Source organism: Gadus chalcogrammus, chromosome 18 (genome assembly GCF_026213295.1).
Source record: "Gadus chalcogrammus isolate NIFS_2021 chromosome 18, NIFS_Gcha_1.0, whole genome shotgun sequence".
NCBI lineage: Eukaryota > Metazoa > Chordata > Actinopteri > Gadiformes > Gadidae > Gadus > Gadus chalcogrammus.
In genome coordinates, this window is record NC_079429.1 from 11,985,256 (window position 1) to 12,008,579 (window position 23,324).

Below are 23,324 nucleotides of genomic sequence, written 5' to 3' on the forward strand. Positions count from 1 at the left end.
GATTTTTCATATTCATTATCCGAAAAGCATATTTATTATCTGACATTACTTTTTAGCATGATGGCGTTCGCAATGCATCAATGGGGAATATGGTGTGAATAATTTGAATGTATACTTAAAACGAGAACGTGACATGAAGAAGCATACATCGTCATCTTTCTATGATTTAGAACACATATTTATTGTACACATTGAGTAAATAACAACACAATATACAGTAAGTTTGGAGGCACAAATAGTATACACACTTAGGTAACTGTACACTTCAATGTTCATTGAATGCCATCTCATTTTCTTTCTCCTTCATATTATAGGTAAACAAGGTGTTTCTCTGCTGAAGAGTCACACTACAAATATAATTGATAGAGGCAGAAACCAGAATCTCATCAAATCTTGAAAATAGGTATACCAAGAGTATAAAGAAGAGCAGTTATTATGCAATGATAGAATCCTTAAATACAGACCAGAGAGGTTCACCAGTACAACAGGAACCCATCAGATCAACTACTACAAGCATAGATACCAATCACTTTTCAGCGTCAGGGTTATGGTTAGAGTTTGTTTCTTTCATCCGTTTCCTCTCAGAGGATCCCAGTGACCCTATATGTTCACAGATATTCATTATCACTTGATAAACATCCATTACAATTACTGGAGTAATTGACAGTCAGCTCTAGTGTTATCCGAGGCTCGATCTGAAAGACCATTTGATTCAATAATCGGAATAGGGTTGATTCAGCTCCATCTGCTAGACACGAGACGCGCAGCGGTCGGGTGGGCTTCAGCGGGACTGGATGCTGACCTCTGGTTCCTGCATCAGCCGGTCCCTGGAGGCCAGCGCCGCCTTGCGGGTCATGGTGGTGCACCTGGTCAGGATCTCCTGGGGCTTGGGTCTGGCTGGCACCGTGGGGGTCCCCCCGGCGGCCCCCTTCAGCGACCCGGGGGAACCGGAGCCGAGGCTGGCGGTGGAGGACGCGGACTGGTAGGAGAGCCGCGAGTCGGCGGCGCTGATCCCGCTGACCGCGGAGCTGGCGGAGTGCCCCCGGGGTCGACGGGGCGGGACCTGGGCTTTCCCGGCGTTCCCGCCCGGCGCCGAAGCGTACTCGTCCAGGGAGAAGCTGCGTACGCCGCGGGAGCCGCCGGCGTGGTCGGACTCGGACAGCAGGTCCAGCGAATGGGCTTTGCGGAGCCGCGACATCTGCTCCCGTTGGCCTGAGCTCTGGCCCGGGCCGTCTCCCTCAGGCTCCCTGTGCTCGGACAGGCTGGGCATCAGACGCCCGCCCGCCTGGGTCTCCTCCAGTGCCGGGGAGGCCAGGTTGAGGGTGGAGGAGTGCAGCTTCCTCTGCAGGCTGTGGAGGCACGCCTGGGGGTTGCTGTAGGGCTTCAGGTACATGGAGGGGATGAAGCCCGCCTTGTCGTTGTACCTGGAAGACACGCAGACACACAGTGAGCCACGCGGTTCGACATGCAGACAAGTGGGAATCAGGAATGTCGGTGGGGATGTGAAATGGTTGCTCGCCGTTCGACGTGATATACATTCACAATTATACATCTGTTATGTTGGTGACACACTATGACGCACACACTATGATGCACACTATACAAATGATCTGCCAATCCTCCCTCTTATGCAGGCATTCAATGTGTGCCAGTTTTTAATATATATATATATATATATATATATATATATATATATATATATATATATATATATATATATATATATATATATATACACACATCTATTAAAATATATTTATCTATGTATATATAATATACATGTATATATTTATTATAACTATACACACACAATAAATATATTGAGTACACAATGTAAAATTGTGTACTCAAAAAATATTTCTTGCATTACGTATTGTGTTGTTTGAGAAAAGGCACACCCACGTTGCCATCACGCTGCAATAGTTGGTTCCGTTCCCAGATCTCCATGACACCCAACCCCCCCCAGCTCACTTACAGCGCCTCACCCCTCGGGCACTTCACCGACGGTAGAAAAGAACAACGCTTCTCGGAGACTTCGGCTATGAAACACGAAAGCAACGCATGTCGGCTCGTCAAATAGCCTTTGGGCCTTGGTCCCATTCACGGGGCTACAGGATGGGGACAGGCCGTGTCTGTGTGCCTAGCGTCGCGTCGGACCCACCTGACAAGCCACCAGCCGTCCTTGGTCATCCGCAGCACGCTGACCACCGCGCCGATGGGCACCGACACCTCGTCGGCCTTCTGGCCGGTGAATGTCCGCACGGCCAGGTACAGGGCGGCTCCTAAAAAGAGAGAAACGGGGGGAGGGAGACCAACAATGATTCTTTTGTCTTCTTTTCTTCTCGTGGGTCAGATCTCCAACGCTATGAAGCATGGCGGTCTGCCAATGTTGGGGGGGGGGGGGGGGGGGGGGAGCGGGGGATTCCACACCGGGGACAGCCAATATCAAGTTTAAAAACGCCAGTCGGGTGGAGGAGATAACGCACCTCCTTCCAGGAGGGCTTCCTCCAAGTCGTTGTGGTCGTCGTCGTCGTCGTCGTTGCTGTCCTCCTCAAACATCTGCAGGTAGGGGGCGGGGAACCAAGCCAGGCGCTTGTGTTGGTTCTCCACCAGCCACCAGCCTGCCAGAGCATCGGAGGGTTAGACACCGACGACACCAAAATGCTTATCATCAGTGCTAGGTGTGTGTGTCTGCGTGTGTGTGTGTTTGGTGTGTGCTTTTAAAAACAAAAAAGGAACAGCTATGTCGTGGCAAGCCTGTTTGACAAACAGGTTGGAAAGTAATTTAGCCCGTTTGAAAAAACGGAGAGTTGACCCTTAAAAGGGTCAACTGTCAGGGTTGGAAACCATATATGCTAGGAAGGTGGGGATGGTTAGTGTGTGATGAGAGACCAACCTGCAGGGTCTTTGATGAGCACCTCCAGAACCTCCTCGTGGACCACACTAAAGGGCCGGTTCTTTGTGTCCTTCGTCTCGTACGCGGCAATGCAGCGGTATGTCTGGCTCACAAAGGGTGACGTGACGCTGCCCGAATGCGGTCTGTTGACATCAGCCACACCTCCGCCTTGCATATTGGAGAGGTCGCCCGACGGCAGCACCATGATGCTAGCACACAGAGGAAGAGTCCATTAGGTCCACAGTTTAGATTTGAGGAGATGCATTTATGCCAATTCGCAATGGATGGCGCCATAACCGGTTGAATTTCGCAGCATAGACTTACCTATTCTTGGTGAAGTCCGGCTGCAAGTCCTGGTCTTTGCACGTAAAAAACAGATTGACCTCTGAACTCTGGCAGACGGAGGAGTCGCATTGCAAAAGTTTGGAACAGTAGTCGTCGAGGATCTTCATGCGATGGACGGATCTCCTGGAGCTGTTTTGCTGCAACATGGTTTTAATGGCACGGGCTGAGCAGAGGGAAGACGCAATTAAACTCAAAGCCCACTGTGAATTAAGATGCTACATTACTGGCACTTTTAACTGTTGGTTCAGCATTAAACAAACCCAATTACCTCTGAATTTCGGGATGACTCTTTCACTTTTCTTGAGAGGGTTCAAAAGCGGGAACTTCTTTTTCAGATGTCCCTGAAAAAAAAAAGGAAGACGAAATAGATGTCAATACATGTTCAAACCCTATTCATACATTTTACAATTAGTATCAATTAAGAAAAATAATCAATACTGTGCCCACGTTTGATCATTTATAATAACTGTACTTACATGGAACTTTTGAAATTCCTGGAAGGATCTGTAGATGATCCCTTCACTGTCATCAGACCAGACAACAGACACGATGTACATCTACAAAACAAGCACAAACAGAACACATAAAAATAAGGTTTATATATGTTCTCGGGAAGAAGCAAAATAAATAAAATAAAACATATAATTATCCAAAATCATTTAAATAAACGCAAGATTAAGCAAATACCTTCACGTTTGGCGCACTTCGGATCATCAACCCGATCAAGCGAGAGCTGATGACGTGCCGCGGTTGGTTGGCCATCGCAATGAGAGTAGTGCAAAGGGATGGTACGACTGTTTCCGTCTCTTCTGCGCTAGGTTCAGCTGCTTTGTGCTGTCTGCTCCACTGGACACCTGTAGTCCTACTTATAGAGCGCTCGAAGGGCGAGGGCGGAGCCAAGTGCTCCCGTGTGCCAAATAAAAACTTTATTGGTGATGGGTAGGACTTTACTATAAACGTTTATTTGGGTTTTTCTTTTTGATTGCTTAAGGTGTAATAAAGGCCTACCTATAAATTCTGTTCTTTGATCTTTTTCATTTTTTGTCGGTTTCCTGATTTATTTATTAAACCTCTACGTCTTTTACATTGTAGGCAAGGCAAGGCAAGGCAAGTCAAGGCAAGTTGAGACTTGCATTATTCAGTCGCGAAAAACGATTACAGAAAACCTTGTTGGCCAAATGTCCAAAAATAATTCCATACTGGGGAATATATTGCAAAATGAAGCCTTCTACAAACAAGGTAATTAAAAAAACTATGCTAAATTTGAAGATTCAACTATTTGTTTTTAGATTTATTTTTTAACTGTTTAGGCTACAAGACCAATGTGTTTTTTACTATAAGAGTATATAACATATCTGATAACTATTACAAATTAAAACGAACTAGTCTGTTAATTAAATACACTTTCATATTTAATTAATGTAAATCAATCCATTTGTACTACATGTACTACTTATTTATTAATGATAACAATAAGCTCAAAATGGAAAATAAGCAAAGCCTCGAGCCAGTGCCCGGGGCACAGCTTAATCGATGGCCAGATGAAGGTTAACCAGAAACTAAGACGCAGCCTTAAAACCAGAACCCAGGCAGACCCATGTTTAAGGGAGGGACGCCCCCAATCATGCAATGCGATGTGCCTGAACCAAGTGTTTCGCCTTCCACTCCCAGTATTCTTTCATAAAACACATAAAAGAACATGGGTCCCATCCACGTGAGCAGTGGCTTTAATTCCTATTGTTCATTGTTCTGTCCATCCATCCATCTATTTAATGACAACTCGTGAAAAAACACATGCCTGCTCTCCCACACGCACCCATACGCACCCACACCCACGCACACACACACACACACACACACCAACACACATACACTTGCACAAAGATATGCGCTCACATCCCCACACACCTTACATGCACACACTTATAATCCTTTTTTCCAGGAAAGAAAAGCACCTTGGAAGAAACCACAACTATTCATAGTTGTGTTTGTGTGCGTGCGTGCGTGCGTGCGTGTGTGTGCTTGAAAACAAAAACCTTTGCATACTTTATATTGCAAAAGGACAACATTTTGCATAAATATCACCCTGGCGTTTCCTGGAAGAACCTTTTTGACTTACAGAAAATATCTTATAAGCCGTTGGGACAGACCATTTGTTCTTTTTTATCATTGACCAACAAGACTCTGAAAAGGCAATGGGGACAGAGCGAGGTGGAGGGGATCCCTGCAGTCTAGACCCTTTTCACCTTGAGACAATAGGTGTGGTCAGAGTCTTGGGCACCGTGAGGTATACACGCACTTTATTAGTCTGTCAATCTCCTCAAAGGACCTCTTTGTGCGGGAATAATCATAATCAATCATAATCACCATATCGATATGGTGATTATGATTAAGGTGGTCGAGGTTAGAACCAACTCCTTGTCAAGATATCAGACAGGGAAACAACGGAAGGAACAGTGGAACAATGGAAAAGCCTGCAAGTAAAATGGCTGTCTTTCAAGTAAATATATGTGTGTCTCTTTGCGGGGAGGGACATGATAAGCACTGGCACAACCGAGTAGCTATGTCCCGCCCTGTGATCGGATGGACGTACCTGTTTGGACACACACATGGGAACGTGCGCATATGTGTGTGCGTCTGTGGTTGTGTGTTTGTGCGTGTGTGTGTGTGTGTGTGTGTGTGTGTGTGTGTGTGCGTATGTGTGTGTGTGTGTGTGTGGGTATATATGAGTGTGGGAGTCTGTGTGTGTGTGCGTCTGTGTGTGTGCGTGTGTTTGTTTGTGCGTGCGTGTGTTTCACGTTTCTAGGTGGGGAATACCACAGAAACAACTCTTTATTATCCCCATCGTTTCCCCCTACGTGTGACCATGCAGGTACGTCCATCCCGTCAGACGGACGCCAGAGCAGGGCGTGACACGGCGTCCCGCTGGGGGCTGGAGCCCAGTGCTGGCAGCCTCACGTGGTAGCAGGATTACTTCCTGGCATTGACATCATGCCCTCCTCCCTCCCCACTGCCACGTCCCATCACCAAAACACTGGACCCCCCCCTAACCTTTCCCCCGGTGCCGCGTTTGTGTGTGTGTGTGTGTGTGTGTGTGTGTGTGTGTGTGTGTGTGTGTGTGTGTGTGTGTGTGTGTGTGTGTGTGTGTGTGTGTGTGTGTGTGTGTGTGTGTGTGTGTGTGTGTGTGTGTGTGCACCCGTGAGATAAAGCCCCTGGCGTCACTTCAGACGGGGCCGCCCGCCGGCCTCGCTTCAGAGGCACATGTGGGATAGTCCCGCCGTGTGAGACCGCAGCCCCCCCCCCCCCCTGCACATCTCCCCTCGCCTCTGAGACACTCCACCCCCCCCCCCCACCTGGGCTTTGAAGGCACACCTGGAGACCTAAGCCCCACCTCAGCCATCGCCTTTTTTTTGGCCTAATCTGAAAACATACAGAGGGATCGGCGCACACACATAGCAAAGCAAACACATGCATATGAGTGCATACAAACACACACACACACACACGCTCAGACACGTGCAGACATGCACACGTATAGACATAGAGAGACACACTCACACACACACACACACACACACACACACACACACACACACACACACACACACACACACACACACACACACACACACACACACACACACACACACACACACACACACACACACACATAACTCTCTTCATTTCTCTTCTTCTCTGATAAGGTTTATTACTGCAAGATGACAGGTTATACATGCAAAACATTCGAAAGAATGAACAATTCCATTTTAAATGTTCAATTTACAGCAACTCTAACCCTTCTCTTTACATAATGTCTATGTTTAAAATGTTTAAATGTTTATATAAACATTATATTATACTGTATTATATAGTAATACATGAACAATTATTGACTACTGGCAAAGTAATAAAATAATACAGTTTGAAAGGTACATACATGTAGTTGAGGGGAACTAGTACCCTTTGCAGTTTATGTTACCAAATACCAGTTATTCCAGTGAAGCAACACGGGAACTTCTGAATAATAATTGCTTTGTACTGTGAGCCATTCATTTAGTCATGCCTGCAGCCTATTCCCAGTAGGCATATCTCTCGTCAGCCCAAGAAAACAAGCAGGAACACCCAATAGCAGTGACTTTAATCACAGATTCATTATCTGAACTGTTGAGAAGCCGGAACGTGCGTCAATGACGTTAAGTTTACGATGACTAAAAAAAAATAACACACGTAATGAGGCACAGGTGGATTCTGTTTGGGAAATGGGATGGCAGACATACATTGGCAGACAAACATACATCGGACATCGGTCAACTCTATAAATGAAGTTTGATTCATTAAGAGGGCGTGTTCCCATTGACCTATTAAAGAATGAAGGGTGATCCTCACAAGTGCCAAGGGCAATGGCCGCTGGGTCGGCCAATAAATTGCATCACTAGAATAGACAGCTCCCATCAAGTAAATCACGCACACAGGTGCTTTCCGGGGAGTCAACAGCTTCCAGGAAGGCTTTGGACGCCCATTATCAGGATGTTAAGGAAGTAGTGCCATCGTTTATAGTCAAGACAAGTTATGCCTTGATTTATAACCTGTGCTGGGAATACAGGGCTGGCTGGAGTAATGCAAACAAGCTAAATGGGGGCCAGACAACGTTCTCTAAAAGTGCCTCTATTAGCACTGCCTCAGATCATATTCTATCGTCATTTTAAATATCCCTCTGCATGGGGTTGCGAACATTTTTTAATTACAAGACCATCCAAATTGGATTCAAGCCAGGTAGGCTTGGTTTTCCTGCTTCCGCTAAAAAAATTATGACCAATCCTTTTCCTACCAGGTAGGAGGAAAATAAAAGGAATGCAAAGAATGTTGCATTGCTTAACAGAATGAAAAGCAACGGTATTGCCTCACTCTGGTCACTCTGCGGCTCTTCATCGTACATCATTGTAAAGATCAAATGAAACCGGTTTTCAATCATACGATCTGAAGTTAATATGTATTCTTTATATACATTCCTTGATTAGAAGATTACACAAACACATTATAATATTGAAGACTAAGATTAAAGAACTGGGTGACTTGGTAACAGTATGGTTAATGTTTGATGAAGAGAAAGTTCTCTCACGGACACGTCGGACAGCGAAATATTTGATTTAATCTTAAAGCATGATCATGGGAAAAGTACCGTTAGCAAAGTTTACCAAGAACACATTCGACGAGACAATAGATTCACAAGATTCTTATAGGGAACATTAACATTGTGGGAAGGAAGTGGGAGTGACCTTAGGACAAGTCAATTTGTAATACAATGGGTGGGTATTGGACATGTCTACAGAATTGGCTCTAAACGAGTTTACACAACAAAGAAGTCAGTCGATTGGCCTGGTCACAAAACCAGACTTCCTGGCTCCAGTGGGAGCTTGAATACGAATTAACTTAAGTTACAGGGAGAATGTATACAGTTCCTTAGAATGTAATAATTATATAAACAAGGTTAATATAATTTGTATGTGATTGTATATTTATAGTTATGATTGATATTTCCACGACAATGTTCAATACAGTTTAGCAACATCTTTGATATGTGTGATGGAAAACCTACATGTTACGTTTTTCTTTATGAACTTAGGTTTTGCATACTATTCCGTGTATGGCCTGGCCACCCTGTTATCCTGCAGGGTCGTCTAAAATGTAAACCTTAGTGTTTCGTGTGATGTAATCTGGTTTCACATTCCGTTCCGTGTATTGTCTTGCCATCTTAGCTGCAGGGTCTTCTGAAATGTATTTCTTTTTGTGTTTCGTGTTACATAATCTGATTTCACATTTCGTTCCTGTGCTGTCTGTAGTTTGGTTTGGACCTGTTTTCCTTGACCCCCTGGGGAGCGCAGAGAAGCAAAGGGTGATTAGGAACAGGCGCAGCTATACTTTGTTATCTTTGTTCGTACTTTTACAATTATCTATGACCAGCAATTGCCTGCAAGTATTGTGTGCTTTTTGCATCTAAATATCTCATCTGTCTTAGACGCAATATCTGATGGAGAAATTGCCACGACATATGGCTCACACAGTCCACATTCTTTCATATAGAGTCATACGTCATTGTGACTTACTTGACACAGGTCCAAGTTTTGATTTGTAATAAAGCCCTTTATTACGGTAACACAATAAACCACAAAGGACAAAACCGTGAGGAGTATATGGCAGGGAAACTGTTAGTTTCCGGATATGAAACAATTTTTTAATAATATTACTATTAGTTAACATTTATACAGTTGTATTGTTGACAGATCTAACACTCACCCTTTATCACACAACACAAATCTAGCTTTTATTTGTATTTACTTTGCATCCAAAAAGTATTAAAGGCCGTGTTGCAGGGTTTATTTTCCAGCAAATTTGTGCAATCTCATTTCCCCCAGAATGCATTGCATGACGTCACGTTGGGGAGACACGGACTAGTAAGAGAGTGTTCAGCAGATTATACAGATACATAGATAAATACATAGATATTATATATAGTTAGTATATGCTGCACGTGAACCTCCTAAGATGGCGCAATTTGATTCGTTATCTCGGGATATTGGGCAATATCCCATGATTGACATCTCAAACTCGATATTGTTTTCATCCCAAAGGGGCTATTCCCCATCACTTCGCCTTCGGCGAATAATTGTTGACTAATAGCCTAGATAGATAAATAGCCTAGTCAAGTCTTTATTAATACCAAACTACACGTCGGGAATTCATTTAGGTGATTCGGCACACACACAGTATAGCCTACAAGACCACACAGAATAAAGGAGACAACAAGTCGGACTGGACATACACAAAATAGGCCTACATCACATTAAAACTAGACCCATGCGTTGATAGATAGATAGATAGATAGATAGATAGACGGATAGAGAGTATTAAACACGTTATATTATTTGTCTTGCGGAGTCAGCGAATCCTGTGCACGTATGCAAATCAGCCATGTGCGCCTAACACAAGAAAGAGTCTTGCACACACACGTCTGTTGTTTACTTCTAGACATCGCGCCGCTATAGGCTACGTTATGTCACGAGACAGTCTCTCAAAGCAAATACGGCAAAATCCCAAATTATTTTACTGTCTATGGCAAAAATAAATCACGGTTTAGTAACGCAGTAACGCAGGCTGCTTGCAGGAAAGTAAAAGTAATCGAATTACTATTTTTGCAATTGTAATCCCTTACTTTACTCTTTGGCTACCTTCCACCACGTCTCCCCAACGTGACGTCATCGCCGAACGGCGTTAGAAACCGTTACTGCCAAAAACGACAAAAACTGGACTTTAACACTATTCTGGAGACATTTTATAAATGATACACATATTTTCAGTGCTTTATGTACCCATTAATCAAAACTTCCGGTTAACCTGCACGTAGGCCTTTAAAGGTTGGGTACGCGATTTGCGAAACGCCAGCAGGTTTTGAAAATACACAACTCAAATGGTCCTACCCCCTCTCCTTCAACGCTGACTCTGACTCCACCCATTCCAAGTACCTGGACGCGCAATCATGCACGAGCGCGAATAGAGATGCGCGAGAGCGAGCCAGGCTAGCGTAGGTTTTCGTTTAACAACAGGGCACTACATTCAGCTGTAAGTTGCACCCAGTACCGCGGGAAATAGGGGTGCTGGGGGTGCTGCAACACCCCCTGTCCGAGGCCCTGTCTTATCACAGAAAAAGATCATTTCTAAAAACTCCGGCCAAAGTGGAGATTTCTGAAAACGCCGGTTATGTGTTGTCGTGTCAACGGGGAGAAACGGGATTTTAGGTTCTGAAGCGTCACATTATGCACCAGGAAATGCTTAACGTCATGTGAGCGCCCGCTGTACCGTATTGGTCCGAATATAAACACAAACCCCATTGTAAGACGACCTATATTTGGAAAAAAGATTTGAAGACCAGATCTTGTTTTTATGAATAAATAAATTGTATTCATTGAAATAATATACGAAAATAAAAAGGCATAGAATAAAACACTGCATTGCCACTAAACAGTAGTGCAAATAGGCCGTACTGATGTGTACACCAAAAACTTCCGGGCACTCCTCTGCCCCGCTGTGTTCGCTCTGGCTGTGGTCGCTCCGAACTGTTTCGGCCCGTGGCAAAGCGAGTCATCCTCGCTACTGTCCAAGGCATGTTGAGACGCAGCATTTATTTAATGCTCATATGACCTAGTGCTGAAAAAAGGTTATATGAAAAAGTGTGAGGGTAGCGGTGGTGCGCTAAACTTGTTCTGTGAGCAGCTGGATGTGAACCATTGTGTGAAGGAAGTGAACACAACGATCGATTTTCAACTGTGCGCGCATGCACTGGTGTAATTGAGCTGCGCTGCTATATATCTTTTTTTATCAATGTGACGAGTTGCGAGTCTAGTGCAGGCCGGTTTTTTTTTTCCAGCACCCCCTGCTGAGAATACGTTCTCGCGGCTATGGTTGCACAAGATGTTATAAACATTAAACGGTCACATAAATCATTACTATTTTTAGAAAATGTATGTTTGTTTCATATAATTGTATTGGAAGTCCTGGTTTTCACTAGGGTTGCCGCGGTGTGGACATTTTCACACCGAGTAATACACTCGTCTCAACACCGGTATTACCGAGTATAAACGGTATAAACTTTGAAACTAGGTCAACCGCCACACAAGCATCGGTTTTTAGACCCTTCTCGTCCTTCAGTGGCCGCCAACGTTCGAAAGCAGCACCTAGGATTATTCTTGATTTCAGTTTTTCTCTTTCAGCGTTTTTATTATCAATTACTCTCTGAAAAAGAGTTTTCCTTCTCTTTGCTGGTGGTGGTGGTGGTGGGGATGGTGGCGTCTTGTCTGCCATGGAAATTGTCTTCTACTGCTAGGTCCAAATGTGGATTAACTAGTTCCAGTAGCTACCGCAGGATAATAACAAACAGGAGCTTGCTCTAGGTCACGAGCTCTGGGTCACGAGTACTGCACGAAGGGGTCGCGCGCGGGGCGGGGGGGGGGGGGGGGGGGGGTGGGGGAGTGCAGTACGACCGTTTGATTGACGTACTTACTGTCCAATGAAACTCGGTGGCAATGGAAATGATTGGCTGGAGTTTTTCGAGCCCTGCCCGTTCCACAGATGATTGACAAGTTTAATTTTCATGTCAGTACTTCTAACTCAGTGGCTGTAAGCGGGTTATGATAAGGATTTCAAGTAATTTTGCAAAAATGGCCAAAAAAGCGAATCACCTACGCAACCTTTAAATATGATAAATAATGCAAGAAGTGCTGCAAGGTAAATTGCTTTACTGTAGGCTGTATTTTGTCAATAATTTAAAATTCTGGCCTTTATACGATGTAGAGGCATTAAATGATAGCCTATGATGATAATATATATATTTTGGAAAGCTCGTTACATGCTCACCTTTTTGAAAATATGCGAGTTAAGCCATTCTCTTTTCCAAATATCGCAATGGTTCAGCTAAGGTATTTTCTTTGGCTCTAAAGTGTTTGTAGTGGAGCAGGCAGTAGAGGGCAGCAGTCAGTCAGACTTGGTGTTTCGTTATCATAGTCCCAGGTTTGATATTCAAATAGAAGATGAATTACTTATTTTGAGTCAAAATCATAACATTGATACATTTTGCTTGACTTTATAATAATAATAATCAGTCATAGCAAAATTTAAGTATAACGGCAGACAATGAAGACTCATGCATCGTGTTTAGATATGTATTTTAATCCATTGCACAGCCACGTCATCAGCCATGTCAAGCCATGTCCCCACACATACTCTCTAGCTGTTCCGATAAAACTTTGATACTCTTTTAAAAAGATGGCACCATCATGTAAAAAGGGAAAATGAATAGGGGGAGCGAAACAGGATTGCTTACAAGGCAACTTCACACACCCCGAAAAAGAAAAAAAGAATGTTGCTCTGTTGAATATGGTTCTTCTTTACACTATAAGGATATAATAAACTCTGTCTCTGAAAACATGAGCTAATGTTTGAAGAATGCTACGCTGACACTGTTGCATAGTTTGAAACCTGTGTGTGTGTGAACAAAAGAAGGGGGTGTGGGGGGCAAAATGTTATGTAGAACAGTAGATGATAAAGGAAGAAAGGCTCTTTGTTCACCAGGCGAAACCCCTGGAAGGAGAACATGACTAAAAGGTAATACTTCAATGTGATTGTTTTTTCTCGCCAGTCCAAAAAAAATCCATGGATCTTGGAGTTGCGTGTTCCAGCGAATGCAGTGGTGTGCAAATGTCGAACTGTACACACAGTATTCCCTCGCAGTGCCAAATACAAATGCCCATCACTCACATCAACACAAACACATAAGTCAATCGATTATTTAAACAGTCTAAAAATGTTGTCGCTTTTTTTTTTTTTTTTAGCAGCCGTCAACATCCCTGGTGGAGCTCTCGGACTAACTCTCGTCGTATCACGTCAACAATAAGACAATAAAAAGTGCTGTAGGTAAGACTTGAGAATTGCAAAGAGAAGCAGAAAATATTTTTAAATAAGGATGAATTCCCACACCTATGGAGGAGATATGCTTACGTTGTGTTTGCGATTGTTTGGGAGGCCAAGGTGGATTCATCAAATCAATCAGGGAAATGATGCCTTGATTGTAAAGACATATTTTTGGGAGCATTCTAACATCGAAATGGTCTCATAAAGAGGCAGGCGCAGTCAGTCAGACAGATAAAAGCTGACGGGTCGCTAGGTAATTTCTAACATAACACGCTCGTAGATCTTACCTACAGCACCTTAAAGAGGTCGGATCGGTTCAAATTGGACCATGGCCTTGACGTCAGGACGTGACGACACGTCATCAGTGTCGATCATGAACGCCGTGTTGACCGTTTACATTTCGTGATTTTAGTTATCAATAAATCCTGTGGAATATGGCCAATCGTCGACCGCCTCGGGATGTAGGATCTGGCTCACTGGATCACTACGTGTGTCAAAAACTCTGAAAACGAAATCATGACGTAGTCGAACAGAAAGTAATAGTGTGTACAAGCGATGCTGTTGAGAAGGAATAACAAAATCTCTCTGTGTAGACGATAATAGAAAAAATACTGTCATTTTCTGTTATAAAGTCATTAAAGCTCAGATTCACAATCGTGAAAAGCTCTACCTATGAACTCTTGTTAAAACATTTTTTTCTTCTTTATTCCACAACATAGATTCATTTAGTTTCTTTAAAAAGTTTCCTCTTTTCATTCAAAAAGACCAGTCAAAGACCACATAGCACTCTTTCCGCATCGGTTCAATCAACAACTGATGCAATCTCTGCCGGCAAACAAAATGAAATCCCCAAAAATTGGTTTCACAAAGTCTTCCGAGATATCTTGCAAAAAAAAAAACAAGAAGGTCTTGGGAGCCCATGAGAAATTCTTACAATCCAAACTTGGAAAATTAAGCGAAAAACAAAATAACACTATATTGTAAAAACCCTCGGGTCGCACTTTGCATCCTCCCTCTATGCAGCGACAGTGAACTTGTCTTCCGTCACGTCGGCTCCTCCCTGCTTCCCCATCCACATCGCTCTCTCACTCTTTGCGCTCTTTAAAAAAGGAAATGGTTTGTTCATAAGGTTATTCCAACCAAGTAGTCCGGCTTCACCCCCGCCCTGGCCAGTCCGAGGCAGGCAGGCGGACGGGGGCGTGTTCTTTTGTATCATAATCAATAGTATATAGATTTATTTCTTCTTGAAAATAGAACCGTTTCCATGGACCGCCCCCTTCAAACCATGCTCGGCCCTCCCATTTCCTTCGCCCCTCCTCCCTGTCAGTAGTGTCTATAAGCCCTCCTCCCTGGTCCTCAGTCCTGCGGTCGGGACACGGTGGCCGGGGTCACCGGAACTCGTAGATGGCAGCGCTGTGTTCCGCGACGTGGGTGAGGTTCAGGGACTGGTACCTGTGTGGCCGGAAAAAACAAAGCGCTTGTATGAGCATAACGCTGGACACTCATGACACTACATCGCCCCGTTAAAAACACAGTATCCACATACATCAACCCAGACCAGAAGAGGGACATCTTCCCCCTGCTTCCACAAAACATGCTTTTGTGTATCATTGTTCAACATTACCACTTATTGTCATTATTCACCCCTTCAATCCGCTTCGTTGTTTTTTTTTATAAAAGCCCAGTGCTTAAACCTACACTACGTTCATTTGCTACCGCTAAAAAGTGAAACTAGTTTTAGGAATAAAACTCACCCACCCACAAGTCATTACATCCAGGGAATTCTTCTCCACACACACACACACACACACACACACACACACACACACACACACACACACACACACACACACACACACACACACACACACACACACACACACACACACACACACACACACACACACACACATACACACACACACACACACACTGGGATAACAACATTGATTGTTGGGCGACTTCAGGCAGGTTCTGATGGGCGGCTTTTGGCTCCGAGGACAGGCCCAAATATTTTACTGCACAATTTGTCTCGCGGACTCTTTATGACTTCTTATCTACTGTTACAACTACGTGCACTTTGACCTACTCCATGCACCACACAGGTGACCTCCTGGGCTATAATTTCTTTAAAACCTTCACCATACTGACTATATGGGACAAATTGGACGTAGGTTTATAGGAAGAATAAGAATTATCCTACATAACCAGGGACATCCACGTGTTCCTCATTACACATCCTGCCAGCCCCTGAGTTGAACCCTGGTTACTGACTCCCACGTTGACCCCTTAAAGCTGTAAACCCCTCTATTCCTGGCTCACCTCATCCTGACAGGAAAGAGGGGGAGGGCTTCATGACGGCCACGGAGAAGAAAGTAGCCCCCTCATTCGTTCTTTATGTTAAGATGAACTAAGTAATGCTATAATCAAAGTTAAACAATGCCTGCTTTATGAATGTATTATATAATCACATAAGGTGGTATAGTTGTCAATTGTTTGAATATATGCTTGTTTATTGTGTATAAGTGATTGTCATTGTGACCCACATATGTGGTATAGGGATTGGTTTTCGTTGACTATACGTGGCTGCTTTACTCAAGATTGTGTTTGTCACACATGTAATCAGACAAGTTCAATCTCATAATTTCTAGGCCCAATGCATGGTGTTGTGATAGGTCAGTACATGTAGGAGGGATCCACACATTTTGACACCTGATTTCAAGACGGGAGTTATTTGCAAACCAACTCAGGTTTTGTTGTTACTTGTTTACGAGTGATAATAAAGTCTTTATCTTTCAAAATCCATTCCTCTCGACCTCTCTTATAAGTGTTTATCCACAACATAATCAGCAACACTGGGAAAAGACAGAATGTCTGCTTGCTTTCACTGACTGCGATACAGCCCAAAGCCATTGCCCAAACCATGCAGCCCAAACCTTTGGCAAAGACTAGCTGATAATTAAGAATGAAAGAGGTTTGGATGCCAGTATTATCAACAACATGAGCGACCTTGCATGAAAGGTCCCTCAGCAAAGCAGCTTGCAGGGTGACAAGGTGAAGACCCCTCTTTGACCCACATCTAAACATAAGCCCTTCTCTCAGTCAGTCAGTCAGTCAGTCACCCGGGTGCCTGTGTGTTTACCATTCAGAGCTCCGGTGGTAGTAGAAACCCTCAATGGTGGCCGTTGACTTCTGGAAGCAGATGTAGTAGAAGCCTGCAAAGGAAGCCCCACTGATGTCTTTGATGGTGTGGTCGGGCACCAAGAACTGCTCCTGGTGGTGGATGGAGAGGGTGAACCATTTAGTTCCATCAGCAGAGTAACCTAGACCCCTAGCTGCATCTGTCTTCACCATTACAGATACACGAAGCGAAGGCGCGGGTAGAATGGGCGGCTAAGGGGAGTCTTAGGCCCAAACCCATTTCTACCCCTTACCCCTTCCCCTTACCCCTTCAAAACAAGGGGGAGGTGTAAGGGGAAGGGGTAAGGGGTAGAAATGGGATTGGACCTTAATCTGCTCTACCTCAAGGAAAGTCAGTCAGACATCCAAATGTCTCAAGTCAGACATCCAAATCAGACATCCTATGGAAACAGTGAAATCTATTCAAATTTGGACAGGGAAATATATTGAATGCGTTTTGAATACAGGTCCGTAGAAGAAACCCTGGTTGAAGAGGTGGACGCTCACCTTCCACCTCATGAAGATGTAGTCCGAATTCTTCAGCTCCTCGTAGTCAAACTCATCCGAGTTGAAGGTCTTCGCATACTGGTAGAAGGCTTGGAACTTGCCCTGGATTTTTCAGATCAAAACGAATACGGTGAGACAGATCCGACGTGGAAGGACAATATACAGTATATATTGGCAGCAATGAATCAACCATTCAAAGAAGTGGGGTCTAACCCAATGCTTTCGATCCACGTCTTCATCTGCATCCCATTTCCGGGTCAGAAATGGCCTCTTCCTGCTGATAATTTCTCCAGCGAAGAATGTGGTCAAGGTTGGGTATTCCTAAACAACAACCACATAGTGGACATAGTATAATTAGATTTAAATTCCAGTCAACACTATATAAATAAATAAACAAATAAATAGATGCATACAGACAAGGTTCATCTTGAATAGGATCGTAGTGCTTTCCTCACCTCTGTCAGACCCTTAATCTTCAAGTAGCCACACAGGAAGGAATCCTCCATAGTAACATGCTTTTTTTGGGGCAATATGAAAAAAGTCAAATTATTAATGTTGCGAACTAAATATTATTTTTGGTTCAAATACACACCTTGAGTAGGAGCCCCCCGCCCCCACTCAAAACCTGTCGTACACTATCATGTCTATAATATTCGTCAGGGGACTAGGCATACAGTGCGTGGCTGATTCATTCGTTGTAGCACGATTTGTACCAGAAAGAACACATGCGATCAAACCTTGTCATATATTGTATTCAACCAAATCAACTGATATCTGAACAACAACCGCAAGCTCAATGAAATACAACCATTAGGCACTGCCAGCTGTCAATCACTCCCGACAGTTTGACAACTCAGCGATTGCTTCTAGTCAGCTGACAGTCCGCCAGATCAAATATATGTTGGTAATCTCACCTGCAAAACAACTTCTACATCATAAGAGTTTCCTTTACTCTTCTGGTGGCCTCGAAACCTCGACCCGCTGTAGAGGAGCGAAGTAACAACGCCGGGCTGACGTGTGTTGATCGGCGGCGGTGGGATAAGCGAGGCCGAGGATGCGAAGGCCACGGCCGGGGAGTTGCTGAGGTATCTGGCAGGAACAGGCATGGTTTTCCAATCACGGGCTTCACACTGACCGTGGTCAGTGGCCGTCCGGGCGCTATGCTGAAATAGTGTGTGTTGTTATCCCGGATTAAGTGGTTCACCAACATTAAAAAATCCCCCAGCCGTTTTTTAATGTTGTTGGTATCAATTTACCAGAAAAGTAAGAGGACTTCGACGCGCCGCCATAGACAGCAGCATCCGCCCCTCTCATTAGTTGACACATGTCACATGTCTTGAAACCAAAGCTCATTGGCTGGTAATGCGGAAGGCGTTGTGGTTTATGTTGTCGTGTAGTTTTTTGTTACGAAAGGTTCGTTATGTGTGTCGAGAGGAAGAACTACGATTCCCAACATAATAAGGATTTAACCCCAAATTGTGCGAAGAAGGAAGGTCAAATGCATGGCGTTCATTCATGCCTGTATACAGGACGTTGAGTTTGTGACACGAATCTAGCAAAAAAGCAATAAGCAGCACATAAGATTAGGCTTTTCTGTAAATTCTTCACTTGCTGAGACATTATGGATATTATGACATCACAGGAAGAAGCTCGTAATTTGTAGGTGGTCTCATTTGTCGCATCGGTTCTTCTGAGGTCCTTTTCTTTACACTTGACTAAAACAACATTGACTGCAGTGATGTTGAGGAGCATTGTTAGACTTCAATGTCAGCTGGGTAGTTCCCGAACCCTTCTCAAATATTGTTCAAGAGATCCTGCCTCTAATTTCTCAATACAAAGCAATGCATACTCCAGTGCCATGACGGGTAAGAATATGCCTCATGTTTGCAACTTACTCTTGAATAAATGGTTGCCATTGCTTTGACAGCGATAGAGACGTTTTCAATTGTTTGTTCTTGTCCACAGAAAGGAGGAAATTCTACAAAGATGTCAGCATAGCCCAAGGCGAAGGTTTGGACTCAGTCAATCAAATCAAACATGTTTCTTGACTTGTTGGTTGTCATTGTGATGATATACGTTTCATTTATCCAGGTGGCGTGTATGAGGTTCATCTGGACAGAAGGAAGTTAAAAACACCTGGAGGGAAGCTGTTCACCGTCCCCAACGAATCTCTAGCCGTCGCAGTGGCAACGGAGTGGGATGCTCAGAAGGAAACTCTTAAGTATTACTCCATGCATTTGGTAAGCCTACTGACACTGGAGCAGGCATACGTCACTACCAGAAGGCTAATGGAAAGATTCAATTAATGATGTTTTTTAATAAAACAAAGTATATTTTACCTTTTAGACCACTCTTTGCAACACAGCCATCGACAATCCCACTCATCGAGACAAGCAGCAAATGATCACTGCTTCTCTCAAATTTGTGGAGACTGATACTGTCTGGTAAGGTACTTACTTGCGCCTTAAACTTTTCAGTTAGCTGTTGAATTGATTAAGAACTAAAACTTGCTTGGTAAACAAGGTAACTTGTAATCAGCAGCACACATTTTACAAATGAAAAGCATGCATGTGACAAAAATATTAAATAATGTTTAGCATTCCACTCATTGTAAGACTTGCATCATAAGTGTGCATGACTTTGCCTAGTAAATAATACTAGAAAATGATGTTTTAATAAAGTTACAGAATAGACGATCCACCAGCCTTGGTTGAGCTGCAGAAGAATGAATGGGATCCTGTTCTGCACTGGATTGAGAACAGGTTTGCTACCGCCTACTTGTAAGGTCTCCGCCCATGCACAAGTCATGTCAGTCAGTGCTACTTATCCGTAAGGCATATATTTGCATTGATTTCGTCAAAGGTGTCATGTTGAATCACACATGAGTCATCTTAAAGATCCCGTGTCATGACAATTTCACTTTCTGAGGTTTTCCAACATTAATATGTGTTCCCCTAGCCTACCTATGCTCCCCCAATAGCTAGAAATTGTGTTGGGTGTAAAACGAGCACTAGGCATTCTACTCCGCCTTTGAAAAAACGAAGCTCAGACGTGCCGAATTTTCCCCGTATGTCGTCATAAGGGGAGATGCCACCTCCCCTCTCTCTGCCTTGCCCGCCCAGAGAATTTGGCCTGCCAATGAGCTACGACCGTTCGAGCGCCGTGTGCGTGTGCGTGATTATACACACTGTAACGCAAGTGTTGTACACTTCTTTGTTATTTGGATAACCGTTCATCTGTTGGTGTTATGGCGCATAACACGTCGGTTCTTTGACGTCTCTGGTATTTCCACAACGAGACTGTAGTTGGGGTTATCTCAGCCAACGTTGGGCCCCGCTGCTCGCCACCCGCTGCTGCGAGGCAGCACCACCGCCCGGCGGCGGGCGGCGGGCAGCGGGCAGCGCGTGGTTCAGTCTACTTCAGATTGATGTGTAAGTGGAAGAACCAGAGTCGCAGAGAATCCCACGCAGTCGTTTTTGATTCATAATATCGTCTGGAGGCGCACACAGCTTTTGGCCGTGATCATAGGTTTGATTTGCACGGTACCACACCCCCGATGACCCACCCTTCTCCTTGACCTGCCTATCTCCTCCTTATTTGCATTAAAGCTACTGACACCGAAACGGCGCGTTTGGGATAAGCTCAATGTAGGACTGGCTCGTAGTGGCTGTAATTCTGCACCGCGGCTGAATTTCGGGAACGTCTTCAAATACTGTGTTAGGGGCCGATTAATATCTATATTAAGGCATCCATAAAGTAGCATGCCATTGGACCTTTAAAATTATTGGGAACTTCCTGACGATAGATTCAGTTTGATATGACCTCTGTTTTTTTGGCAGGTACAATGTGGAGATCGGCTCTTCCTACAATATACTGGGTCCGGAGATCCCAGCGGCCACCATAGACACGTTCCGGCAGCATCTCAACTCCTACAACTTCTGGTCCCTCACAGGTAAAGTAACATTTTATTGTCATCTTACTATTATCTGTACATTTATTCCTGATGGCTGAGTCGTGGTTTGGTATTGGGGTTACTTAAATGGATCCTGGTTTTGCAGATAAGTTGACAACTACCATATTCTCAACGGAATGATTCTTAGTCAGTGTTTACTTTAATCCAATTTGGCAACTTTGCACCTGTGATGTTGCTGCAAGTGTGTGAAATCCCCTAGAAACCGTAACCCTGCACATTTGAACATGCAATGCAAGATATTATTGCTGAACCTGCATAATGATGCATTCACTCATGGTGAATGGGCGGAGCCACGGCAAACTATAAAGCTTCCGAGCCACTTATGGGTGACGGAGAGTTGAACAGATTTTCAGTGGTGTAGTTCAGCTACTACCGTTCTGATTGGTGGATGTGGAATCCACCCCACATGGAAAGTTTTCTCTGCTTTTCTAATAATTTAGTTGGCGCAGGCGCAACTCCTAGTGGGAGAGGGTTTTCCATTAGTTTAGCATTTTTGTATCTGGCTGTGTACCCAGCTATAATAATAGAAAAACGGCTCATCCTCTTTGAGGTTAAATTGCAATATCGGGCTAAACAAGCCCAACCACTGTATATGTTTGTATAGATCAATGGCTAAACAAACATGTGGATGTATGGGTCTGGTTTCTTCTTTGGTCCCACAGTACTGTTGGTCTATTTATTGCAGGTAAAATAAACAAATTGTAGCTTCTATCATGATTGGCACTTATGTACTCGGAAACATGGGTTCTTCTGTCCAGGGCTGGAGTTCGTCATCACCCAGCTGAAGTCTGTAGTGCTCTCCCTGGCATTGATTGACAGGCATCTGACGGTGGAGGAGGCCGTCCTTCTGTCCAGACTCGAGGAGGAGTACCAGGTAGGAGAATTTTCATTTTAATGTATTCTACTGGTTCCAGTCAAGATTCAAGAATTGTATTTGGCACATGCTAGTAGTGCAATACAAGATAAAAGATACGTGATTTAAATAAATGCAAAGCAGTAATAAGAGAGAGAGAATCCATCCATCCATCCATCCATCCATCCATCCATCCATCCATCCATCCATCCATCCATCCATCCATCCATCCATCCATCCATCCATCCATCCATCCATCCATCCATCCATCCATCCATCCATCCATCCATCCATCCATCCATCCATCCATCCATCCATCCATCCATCCATCCATCCATCCATCCATCCATCCATCCATCCATCCATCCATCCATCCATCCATCCATCCATCCATCCATCCATCCAGATCAGTAATGGGATTGTGCCTGTCTTCTCTACAGATTGAGCGATGGGGCAGTGTCGAGTGGTGTCACGACTACGACATGTACGAGCTCCGGGCGCGGACGGCCGCCGGGGCGCTGTTCGTTCAGCTCTCGTCGGAAATGTCCAGCGTCAAACGCAAACTGATGCAGGACTGCTGATGACTCATAGTTTTTTGCATCAAGGCAGCAAAACCTCCAATGTACTGCAATGCTTTATGGTTGTGTTTTTTCCCCCGGTGTGGCTAACATCTAGTCTGTTATTCTCATCCGTAACTTATTCTGAAGAGAAGTTTTGAACCCCACCCGATTACCCTGAATATATTCTCTGCAGCATTCTTTAACAGTGTTACATTCAGCAGTTGTCAACCATCGTCGTTAACAATTGTGTAGAAGGACTGAATTACTACCATATGTATGCAAGTCAGGTGAGCTAGGTATTGCTATTGACAATTCTTTTCTATCCTAGTTATTTTCATTCTCATTTTATAGCAAATTAATTTGATAGGCTGCGGTGAGGTAAAATGTGAAGTTTACTCGCATACCGTTTTTTTTCTTTTAGAAAAAGATTTGGATTGCTGCCTTATTGGAAAAGTCCCTCTTTATCAAATGTATCATTCTTAATTTCTTGTACAAATCTGCCATCCTCTGTATAAATACAAACTTCTCCACAAATTCGTCGATTTGTGC

General features: G+C 44.0%; 3 protein-coding genes across 3 annotated transcripts; 1 reads left to right on the plus strand and 2 right to left on the minus strand.

The window, feature by feature from the left end:
• Window positions 1-115: 115 nt before the first annotated feature.
• Window positions 116-4,064, minus strand: LOC130370960 (NADPH oxidase organizer 1-like). Its single transcript, XM_056576532.1, has 8 exons — window positions 3,929-4,064; window positions 3,718-3,798; window positions 3,510-3,582; window positions 3,221-3,404; window positions 2,897-3,105; window positions 2,487-2,621; window positions 2,162-2,282; window positions 116-1,424 (listed from the first exon to the last, which is right to left on the minus strand). Exons 1-8 carry the CDS (start codon window positions 4,001-4,003, stop codon window positions 782-784), a joined length of 1,521 nt encoding a protein of 506 aa, XP_056432507.1. The 5' UTR covers window positions 4,004-4,064; the 3' UTR covers window positions 116-781.
• Window positions 4,065-12,946: 8,882 nt separating this feature from the next.
• Window positions 12,947-18,743, minus strand: gid4 (GID complex subunit 4 homolog). The gene is made up of 6 exons (XM_056576535.1): window positions 18,304-18,743; window positions 17,845-17,904; window positions 17,603-17,710; window positions 17,390-17,491; window positions 16,845-16,975; window positions 12,947-15,154 (listed from the first exon to the last, which is right to left on the minus strand). Exons 1-6 carry the CDS (start codon window positions 18,493-18,495, stop codon window positions 15,091-15,093), a joined length of 657 nt encoding a protein of 218 aa, XP_056432510.1. The 5' UTR covers window positions 18,496-18,743; the 3' UTR covers window positions 12,947-15,090.
• Window positions 18,744-18,838: 95 nt separating this feature from the next.
• atpaf2 (ATP synthase mitochondrial F1 complex assembly factor 2) lies at window positions 18,839-23,312 on the plus strand. The gene is made up of 8 exons (XM_056576533.1): window positions 18,839-19,254; window positions 19,355-19,399; window positions 19,481-19,629; window positions 19,736-19,833; window positions 20,071-20,151; window positions 21,229-21,341; window positions 22,121-22,236; window positions 22,656-23,312. The coding sequence occupies exons 1-8, from the start codon at window positions 19,128-19,130 to the stop codon at window positions 22,794-22,796; spliced, it is 870 nt and encodes a 289-aa protein (XP_056432508.1). The 5' UTR covers window positions 18,839-19,127; the 3' UTR covers window positions 22,797-23,312.
• The last annotated feature ends 12 nt before the right edge of the window (window positions 23,313-23,324 follow it).

What these genes read in the sequence shown, in the direction of transcription:
- LOC130370960 (XM_056576532.1), bottom strand. Translation starts at nt 4,003, where the DNA reads ATGGCCAACCAACCGCGGCACGTCATCAGCTCTCGCTTGATCGGGTTG. An exon ending in AGGAATTTCAAAAGTTCCAT is followed by an intron (nt 3,583 to 3,717) that starts GTAAGTACAGTT and finishes TTTTTTTTTCAG; the next exon opens with GGACATCTGAAAAAGAAGTT. An exon ending in CCGGACTTCACCAAGAATAG is followed by an intron (nt 3,106 to 3,220) that starts GTAAGTCTATGC and finishes TCTGTGTGCTAG; the next exon opens with CATCATGGTGCTGCCGTCGG.
- atpaf2 (XM_056576533.1), top strand. Translation starts at nt 19,128, where the DNA reads ATGTTGAGGAGCATTGTTAGACTTCAATGTCAGCTGGGTAGTTCCCGA. An exon ending in CAGCATAGCCCAAGGCGAAG is followed by an intron (nt 19,400 to 19,480) that starts GTTTGGACTCAG and finishes TCATTTATCCAG; the next exon opens with GTGGCGTGTATGAGGTTCAT. An exon ending in AGTATTACTCCATGCATTTG is followed by an intron (nt 19,630 to 19,735) that starts GTAAGCCTACTG and finishes TTTACCTTTTAG; the next exon opens with ACCACTCTTTGCAACACAGC.
- gid4 (XM_056576535.1), bottom strand. Translation starts at nt 18,495, where the DNA reads ATGCCTGTTCCTGCCAGATACCTCAGCAACTCCCCGGCCGTGGCCTTC. An exon ending in ACGTGGATCGAAAGCATTGG is followed by an intron (nt 17,492 to 17,602) that starts GTTAGACCCCAC and finishes TGAAAAATCCAG; the next exon opens with GGCAAGTTCCAAGCCTTCTA. An exon ending in TACCACCGGAGCTCTGAATG is followed by an intron (nt 15,155 to 16,844) that starts GTAAACACACAG and finishes CCGGCCACACAG; the next exon opens with GTACCAGTCCCTGAACCTCA.